At 43.0% G+C, this 10,088-nt stretch overlaps 1 protein-coding gene across 1 annotated transcript in view; it reads right to left on the minus strand.

The window, feature by feature from the left end:
- Positions 1-7,809: 7,809 nt before the first annotated feature.
- plekha8 (pleckstrin homology domain containing, family A (phosphoinositide binding specific) member 8) overlaps positions 7,810-10,088 on the minus strand; it is an 11,490-nt gene continuing 9,211 nt past the window's right edge. The window contains exons 12-13 of the mRNA XM_079895803.1: positions 10,011-10,072; positions 7,810-9,574 (exon numbers count right to left, since the gene is read on the minus strand). Of these exons, the coding sequence (XP_079751929.1) occupies positions 9,377-9,574; positions 10,011-10,072 (260 nt within the window). The 3' untranslated portion in view covers positions 7,810-9,376. The remainder of the gene's footprint in view (positions 9,575-10,010; positions 10,073-10,088) is intronic.

The following is a 10,088-nucleotide window of genomic DNA, read 5'->3' on the forward strand; positions in this document are numbered from 1 at the left end:
CATATGAAGGTTGATGTCTGTAAAACTTTTATGTTGCCATGCCTTCAGAGAATGTCGAACTTCTCTCATTGCTGTATATTTGATGAGTTGTAGCTGACGAAGCTTTGTGCTAGATCACAGCCAGACACAGTTAGATCAGCATTTCTGTGCTGAGTCTGGTTCTGCTGCTCACAGACTGTATATGTGGGCGTTTGGCCCGACAGTGATTGACAGTGTATTGATCATGGAGAAGACGGAAGGTGACAGAGAAAGATAAAAGGGATGCTGTCGACAGTTTTCAGGAAAGAAACTCTTTGTGCTGCCTGGAGAACAGACCACGGAGCCTGCAAAAGTCGTGTGCTGTGAATTTGGACTGGAATTTTTTAATTATGTGTGTGTGTTTATGTTTTTAAAGGTTGGCAGGAACCTCGAGCTTGGCACTGAGATTTTTGAAGATGGTTGTCGTTCAGTAACCATATTATAGAGCCATATCTTTACCCACTAATGTCATTACAGTAATTTGCCTGCAGATGAGCTAGGCAATATCTTACATATGCATTGCATAACAGAATCTGATTTTGAACTTTGTTGGGAACATGCCAGTATGAGACTATGAAGAGGAGGCCACATGGAACAGGGTGTGATGTGAGACCCTGTTGCATATGTGGGGGCTCAAATGGGGTATTATTTAGCTATAGCTGCCCAGGACTTTCCATTACAGCTGAGTGGAAACTTTCTGATAATCCTATAGTCTGGAGTTTAAAATGTCTTGTTGAAATCCTAAGCTGTGTCCAAAATCGCCCCCTATTAAGTGCACTATTTGAAGGTACAGCCATTGTAGTGATCCGAAACCAGGGGTGTTTCTAACCAAAAGTGTCCTCATATTTTGATACTTTTTTTGTGTATGTAATGTAACTTGAATTTGTGAGGCTTCCCGCGTCATTCGATTCCAATTATTGTACCCGTACAAAATCTCTGTTATGCTGCTTGATATTGCAAACTGGTACTTATTATATTATTTTAATTCATTATCATCTATCTACAAATTACAGAAACTTCTGTCTGTCTGTCTGTGTGTCTCTTATTCGCATATCTCTCGAAGTCCGATGGATTTCAAACTTGACAGGTGTCTTGCTACGGGCAAGAGGAAGTGCAGTGTCAAGTTTGACGTAGTTTGGATTAGAAATGCAAAATATATCGTTAAATATATCTTTAAAAGAAGCACACATTGGCTTTTGCCGCTCTAGCCGCTGGCCACTCCCCCTCTCACACTGCACACTGAGTGAGCAAAGCGCAGGACGAGACAGAGAGGGTCGAAGAAAGCAGCGGAGCTTAAGTAGCGTTTTCTTAGAGTTCATTGTGTAGTCTGCTCCCTGAATCGTCTCACTTATTCATTTGTGGATGTTAACTGAATCTGTAAGTCAGCTACACCGTTTATTTCTGAATAATATATTTTATTCTGGTGCGCTTAACGTTATCGCTACTGTGTAATAGTAGCCTATGCTATTCACCAATTAAACATATCCTATTCAATGCGTTCACAGTCTCTTTCACGGCCATCATTTGTAGTGGCCTATTCACAAACTGTTTGCTCAAGCGTAGCGTTTTCTCGGAGTTCACTGTGTAGCCTGCTCCCTCTATCGTGTAGTTAAATTTTCCATATTTATTGAATGTCATTATGTCAGTATCAGTATTTGCTATTCTACCATGCACAAATAAAAATTCATTAAGGGTTCATTAACCCTTTATGAAGAAATTTAAAACAAGGACCGTGACGTCGCCCGGCATGGTGCAGCCTCGGCCCCACTCTGGAGCCAGGCCCGGGGTTGGGGCGCGTATGAGAGCGCCTGGTGGCCGGGTCTCCCCCCATGGGGCCCGGCCGGGCTCAGCCTGAAGGAGCCACGTGGGGCCGCCCTCCTGTGGGGCCGGTGCAAAGTGGATCGTGCAGCAGTCGAAGACGGGGGCCTCGACAACCTGATCCCTGGACATGGAAACTAGCTCTAGGGACGTGGAACGTCACCTCACTGGCGGGGAAGGAGCCTGAGATTGTGCGTGAGGTTGAGAGGTACCGGCTAGAGATAGTTGGGAACACCTCCGCGTACAGCTTGGGCTCTGGAACCACACTCCTTGAGAGAGGATAAACTCTTTACCACTCTGGAGTTGCCCATGGTGAGAGGCGGCGGGCTGGTGTGGGTTTGCTTATAGCCCCCCAGCTCAGCCGCCATGTGTTGAAGTTCACCCCGGTGAACGGGAGGGTCGTTTCCCTCCGCCTTCGGGTCGGGGATAGGTCTCTCACTGTCATGTGCGCCTACGGGCAGAATGGCAGTGCAGAGTACCCAGCCCTCTTGGGGTCTCTGGGAAGTGCTCCGACTGGGGACTGGGGTCGTTCTACTGGGGGACTTCAACGCCCACGTGGGCAGCGACAGTGACACCTGGAGGGGCGTGATTGGGAGGAACGGCCCCCTGATCTGAACCCGAGCGGTGTTCTGTTATTGGACTTCTGTGCTAGTTACAGCTTGTCCATAACGAACACCATGTTCAAGCATAAGGGTGTCCATCAGTGCACGTGGCACCAGGACACCCTAGGCTGGAGGTCGATGATCGACTTTGTGGTTGTTTCATCCGACCTCCGGCCGTATGTCTTGGACACTCGGGTGAAGAGAGGGGCGGAGCTGTCAACTGATCACCACCTGGTGGTGAGTTGGATCCAATGGCGGGGGAGGAAGCTGGACAGACTCGGCAGATCCAAACGTACTGTGAGGGTCTGCTGGGAGCGTTTGTCTGAGTCCCTTGTCAGAGAGATCTTCAACTCCCACCTCCGGTGGAGCTTCGACCGGATCCCGTGGGAGTCTGGAGATATTGAGTCCGAATGGACCATGTTCTCCACCTCCATTGTTGACGCGACCGCTCGGAGCTGTGGCCGTAAGGTCTCTGGTGCCTGTCGAGGTGGAAATCCCCGAACACGGTGGTAGGCACCGGAAGTAAGGGATGCCGTCAAGCTGAAGAAGGAGTCCTATCGGGCCTGGTTGGCTTGTGGGACTCCTGAGGCAGCTGACGGGTACCGGCAGGCCAAGCGGACTGCAGCCCAGGTGGTTGTGGAGGCAAAAAAATCGGGCCTGGGAGGAGTTCGGTGAGGCCATGGAGAAGGACTACCGGTTGGCCTCGAAGAGATTCTGGCAAACCGTCCGGCGCCTCAGGAGGGGGAAGCAGTGCCCTACCAACACTGCTTACAGTGGAGGTGGGCAGCAGTTGACCTCAACAAGGCATGTCGATTCAATTTCAAAGTCAATTTATTATAATTCTGACTCTTGTCTTAAATTGACTGCACCTCTAACTCCTGGTCTTAATTAATCATATCTTGTCCTTGGGTCTTTAACTGTAAATTCCCTAACAGCACATAGGTCTCAAGTAGTGAGTTTAGGTAAAATGGTGCAGAGCCAGTGGATGTTATGTAGGCAAATCAGTGCCTTGATTTTTATGTGAGTGTCTGTTGTCAACCAGTGCAAATTGATGAAGAGAGATGTAATGTGTGCTCTCTTCGGCATGTTAAAGACCACTCTCGTTGCTGCATTCTGGATCAGTTACAGAGGTTTGACAGAACATGCTAGAATGCCTGCCAAGAGAGCATTACAATAGTCCAGTCTGTATAGAACAAGAGCTTGGACAAGGAGTTGTGTAGGAAGGGCCTGATCTTCGTAATTTTATATAAAGTAATGTAATCCGTACGTAGCAGCGTCAGTTGCGTCGCTTCACTGCTATTCATAAATTCTCTCCTCTTGCTTCATGGGATAGTAAAGTGTCCATTGTAGCAATGCACACTTCATAATCTTGCCAGAAGAAGTAGGTCATCTGGGTACTTTTTGCCTACTCTTTTATGAGTACTGTAATATCAAATGTCACATACTGTTTTTCCCCTCAATATAGTAGGGAAGTATGCGATTTCGGATGCAGCCCGGGGCTGAATACGAAATCGCCCACTAAACCCTCAATCAATACAGTGCCCCCTATTGCATAACAGTGGAAATGTATGGACATGTATGACAAAAAATATCATCAATGGAAGCAAAGCGCTGTGTCAAATGACAGGTAATCTTGTCAATTGTGGGGAACTTTGAACGTATGTTCTAATAACGTTATGGAGTCCATAATATTGAGAGAAACTTGCCAGAACATTTCTTAAATTTCTGATAATGTTCCCTATTAGCTCGGTAGACTCATGCACTGTAAGCATTGTGCCGAATTAATTCATGCATTTCGCAAGAAGATGGCGTCCACAGCACTCAAGGTCTGCGTTTTATACCCTTCCCTCGCTAACTTTCCTGTGTCTCGTTCACTCGGATGTATGTCATTGCTTACGTTGCATGAGTGCCCACTACTGGCAGAACCCTTGCAATGTGTAAATGGAACGTACTAAGATCTTGGTAGCTAACAAGTATTATGTAGTTAAATGTCAAATTAACTCCAATATCATATACTAGAGTTGTGTGTTAATGTTACAATCATGGGGAATTGTGGTCTATGAACCTGCCTGACATGTTGAGTAGACTCGCTCCCTCTGTCAAAATCGAGGGGTCTGTCCAAATAAACTTTCCTCGTCCACTTGAGGAAGTTGAAAGCACTTTAAAATGGTGGCTGGGATTCCCCTGAGGGGAAGTGCTTAGGGAAGTTTGCGAGGGTATGTCTAAAAGTGGAGTTGAACGCAGCACTGCACACTCAGTGTTCGAATTTGCTCACTCACTTTTCATTCAGTGGACTAGATTTGTGGAGTAATATAGGGAAATACTGAATGAGGGTATAGGGGAGATTTAGGATACAGCCCAGTAATCAGACTGTGATTAAATAGGAAAAAAGGCAGCTGCCATATTGTATGATGATGGATTATACTAATGCAGGTTTAGTGGTGTCACGTTTCGGGTGCTGGTGTAGGACGGAGGAAGAGGGCCTCACAGGCAGGAAACAGAGAGGACCCAGCTGTCACCTGAGGCCCAGTGAAAATCCCTGACCTACGGTAGGGAATGGCAAGCATGCAAGGTGCAAGAGAATAGCACGGATGAACAACACACACATATGAAATAGAAATAAATGGACAGAAATTTTACAAGAATTCTTAAATCTTAGATTAGATGAGTTTTCATCAATATAAAAATCTAATTCTGAAAATAGTAAACTAAATTGTATGTACAGATGAGGTCTATAAACGTTATAGAGTGCAGTGATGGCATATTTTTGTAGGCCAGTTCTGGAAGCATCACCTTGGTTCCCTCAACAAAAACACAATAGGATTTTTCCACTGGCTTTTGAATTATTGCAGAAAATAAGCTCTGTGACCAACACAAGTTTATGATTCTTCCATTTTTTTTTTTTTTTTTGCTGTCAAGCCACTGGCCCAAGAAATTAAAGTATGCTTTTTTCCCAGTCAAAATAATGCAGCTAGTGCTGCAGAACATCACCGAGGAGAAGTACACTCTTGCTGATAGCGCCGAAATGGCCCAACCAGTCGTGGTTCCCGGAGCTGGTGGATCTGTCGATAACTCCTCTGTGGCTGATCCCATTGAGGAGGGACCTCCTGTCTCAGGCAATTGGCAAAGGGCACCATTTGGCACCCCAGACCAGAGCAATGGGACCTGCATGTATGGTGGGTCAGTGCGGAGTTAAACTATCCACGGTTGCTGGCTGATTCGCAACGATTGCTAAACACGATAGCGGAGGCAAGAGCCCCTTCAACAAGATGCCTTTACACCTTTAAGTTGGAAGGTGTTCGCAAACTGGTGTGCGGGCAGAGATGAGGACGTGACCGTAATTCTGGCTTTCTTACAGGATGCAGGATTCTTACAGGATTACTGGATGCTGGCAGCTCGCCCTCTACGCTGAAGGTTTATGTGTCCGCTATTGTTGCTTCTCATAACACTTTAGATGGTCACTCAGTAGGTAAAAACTCCCTAATAACGAGTTTTCTTCGGGCGGTTGAATCCTCCTCGCCCACATGTAATGCCAGTATGGGACTTATCATTAGTGCTCATTGCGCTGCCAAACCCACTCTTAGAGCCAGCTGAGACAAGCGACTTGAGAGTACTCTTGTTCAAAATGGCACTGCTGCTCGCATTTACATGTAGGAAGCAAGTTGGGGATTTGCAAACTCTCTCTGTCAACATTGCTTGTATGCAGTTTGGACCAAACTTTTGTATAGTGAGGCTTATGCCTAGACATGGTTATACACCTAAAGTGCTTTCAACTCTGTTCAAGAGCCCAGGTTATAAAGCTGCAAGCAGATTCGCATGTCTGAGCAGCTGTGTGTCTCTTTGGAGGAGCTAAGAAAAGCCATCCAGTGTCAGAACAGAGACTGTAGCGCTGGATAATGAAAGCTATTCGCCTGGCTTAAGCGTGTTTCATCTCAGTCGTATAGGCTGATGTGCCGTGCTATTGCTTGCATTAATTTCAGTGGTATTCAGGGGCTCCAGCTGTAGCTGTCTGCCCTGTTAATGTGCTTGTGAACGTGGCTTGTCCCGCAGATTTATGCTGGACGCTGTGAATATATGTGTAACTCGCTCGTATGTGCTGGTTTAATGCTGTATGCACCTGTTGCTTTATTATTATTATCACTCTCTGCACTTCATAAGTCCAGCATTGTTCGATTGTGTTGAAGGCAGCGGCGCCCTCTTGGCCCTCTGCCAGCTAGATGTACATATTAAACCTTTCTCCCTCTATCACACATGCACAAGTACACGTAAAATCCATCCTTCTATTCTTGGCCCTTATTATTGAGTCTAGTGATCATCCTTGTTGTAGTGAGAGCTAGATGTCTGGGTGTTTCAACTAGGTCCAGTACCCAACCTAAGTGAGGTGGGGTGCTAGAGCATTGTCGTATTCACCTGCTGCAGCATGTTTAACATATAAACATATAAAATATATATATTTGGGAGATAACACTGTTTTACATGTTTTATGTATTTTATGTTATGGAATTTTATACTTTCCCCAAAGCGTAAGCTATTACGCAATGTCGAGAGACTGACTCAAAAGAGAACGTCTCAGGTTACTCAACATAACCATGGTTCCCTGAGAGGAGGGAACAAGACATTACGTGGATCGCCATGTAAAACCTCCATGAGGAGTATTCGCTTAGTCGAAAGATTCTGAGATAATTTGCGCTCAAACACCATTGGCTATTGCATTGCACGTGAAATAGCGCGATTCAATCAGGCTTAAGCAATTTGGGAGAAAGGAGTTTCCCCAAAGCGTAAGCTATTTCGATCTTTTCAGTTTTCACATCGGCCTCTCTTCTTCAAGTGAAATTAAGTGAAGGAGAAAAATTCTGAGACAATTCTGAGAACCCTAGAAATAGATTGAGCAATGTTGCATTGGTAAAGAGTTTCCAATGTATGTAACGCAACATAGCTCCTCTCAGAACTGTCATGATGCTCATATAATAAATACTACATTTATAGTACATGCAGTCACAGATTAGTAGACAACTAAAACAACTGCTTCAGGTTATTTGCTATTTTGATTTAAAGAAAAAAGTATATATATATATTTATAAACTTTCTCCCTCTATCACACATGCACAAGTGCACGTAAAAACCATCCTTCTATTCTTGGCACTTATTATTGAGTCTAGTGATCATCCTTGTTGTGGTGAGAGTATCCTGGCAACCACATCCAGATATTGAAGGATTGAGTGTCATAATGACGATGTAACATTACTTGTGTCTAAAACTGTCGCCTCGTGTCTAAAACGGTCATCTCATGACTTTGAAATATTTACAAAATTGATCTATGTTGCTAAGAATTTTGCATATTTTTGAATTAAAAGATTAAAAACACTGCAGTCCATTCAGTATAAATGACCATTTAAAAATACAATTAGGAAATACATATAAAAAGGCATATAGACATATTTTAATACTAGTGAATGACAACATGGATACTGTGTGCTATTCCTGGGAGAAGTAAAAGCAAACATTTTCCTAAATGCTGTAATGTCAAAGGTCTGCTTTTCAACTGAAGTTGTATTGATTTAATAAAGATTCAAATGGTTAGTTCAGCCAAAATTGAAAATTCCATCATCATTCACTTTTTTTAAAAGTGTGACTAACCCATTTTTATATTCTCAGTACAACTTTTTGGTTACCAGAATTCATCAAAATATCTTTTGTGTTCTGTAGAAGAAAGTCATACATATTTGAAACATGACATAATTTTCATTTTTGGGTGAACTTTCCCATAAAAGATTCTGGTAAAGGACACATCGGATAAATTGTGACAGTTCAACCAAAACTAGAATTGAAAAGGAATGCAAAAAAAAAGGACAATGTTAGGAATGCATATTTACAAAGACAATGATTTGTGGGATTTTAGTTTAAAACTGTGTGGAATGCAATAAACCTAGAACATTCATCCTCATATTATGTGCTAATCATTTAGTAATATAAATCTGAAATATAAAAAAACAAAACCCATGTAATGCAACATGCGCAAATTAGTATAACTGCATTCATATGATTTGAGAGCGAGCAAAGTGTGATTCTTACAATAAAATCAACAGTTAGAATTTATATTCTTATAAATAAGTTGATAAATAAAGTCATTGAGGAAATATCACAAATATTTCCTTTTGTAAATGAAGATCCAAGATCATCACAGCTAAATTTGTTCGGGAATTTCTCCACTAAACCAAGAAAAAGAAACTCCTTTGGTCCCTAACACCAAGTAGATCCTACAAGTCCTGAATTTGGACAATTGTGAATGTGTTTAAAGACTATGTCACTGCAAAAAAATATCTGTATACTTAATGGTTTCATGATGCATGTTCTGAATCGCTAAAGGTCTCTGAATAATTTTGTGCTAGTCTAAAATGAATGAGATGTGAATATCTGAACAAAAGTAATGCAATATTTCAAGTGAGGAGAAAAGCATAAGTGCATTTTTGCACTTTTACTGTGAATAAGGATACTGCGACTAAAATCTTCACTTCCAGGTAAACAATATTGTATATTACCTTCTTCACCATATCTGCAGTTTGCACTCTGATGCCCAAATGTGTATGTAAAAACATACAACCAATGTCAACAAAACACTTGATCACACCACTGAAGGTTGCTAAAAATACAGCTGTTCCCTGAAAACACTTGGATTCACACCCTGCCCCCTTTTTGATGCGGCTGTTTCAATTTTGCAGGGATGAGTGTTACCGGAATTTGCAGATGCCACATTAACCAACACACTCTTACTGGTCAGTCTTTGCAAGCCCTGCCCTCACAGAAACATCTCTGTCTTCTTCAACACCAACTCAGGGTTCGGTTACCACAGCGGGTGAAAGAAATACAACTCCACCACTGAAACCGATCAGCTCCTTCAGAAGCAAGCGGTGTTCGCTGTGCGGGTGCGTTTGTGTTAGTCACACGATTTCGTCTGATTCCAAGCCGTACTCCTCATAGAGAGAATCCAGGATGGACAGCTGCTTCCCCATAGCTGGAAGGTAGAAGTCCAGGTCTCGGTGCATGCCGGTCTTGAAACCCTTCTTCAGCTCATCGCCTTCATGAGAAACCAGAGCAGCCATGAAGCCCTCATAGGACGGGGCGGCCCGTAGAGCCAGCTAACGTACACAAACACAAAAACAGGGTCAGAAAGGACTAAGGGGATTTGAATGCATGTTGTGGGAACGGATTCTTCAATATCTACTTTTTTTAAGTTAAAATGAGGGAACAAATTCTTAATTCGTGACCATGATATCTTGCCACTATCAACCCACCCCCACAACCCCCCAGACCCTTGTCATGCAGGGCTCCGTACATAAATTGACTATTAATATTTTTATTAGTTTGGACATACTTTAAACAACTTTAAATTTTTTATTTGGATTTAATTTTGTTCTTTTTGAAGCTTGACAGCCCCTGGTTGTTATTAATATTTTATAGTGAGAGCTGCCTAATGATTCTTCAAAACAAAAAGTGTTCGACACTAGGGCAAATACATTTTCAGACAAAAATATTCATTTAAAATGGAGAAGCAGCTCTTTGCACACTACTTACTGCAAAGACTCCTCGAATAACCCATCCGTGATATTGCCGTAATGTTTTTCCATATGCTTTATCTGAAAAAAAAAAAAA

This window comes from Squalius cephalus (assembly GCF_949319135.1).
Source record: "Squalius cephalus genome assembly, chromosome: 15".
Lineage (NCBI taxonomy): Eukaryota > Metazoa > Chordata > Actinopteri > Cypriniformes > Leuciscidae > Squalius > Squalius cephalus.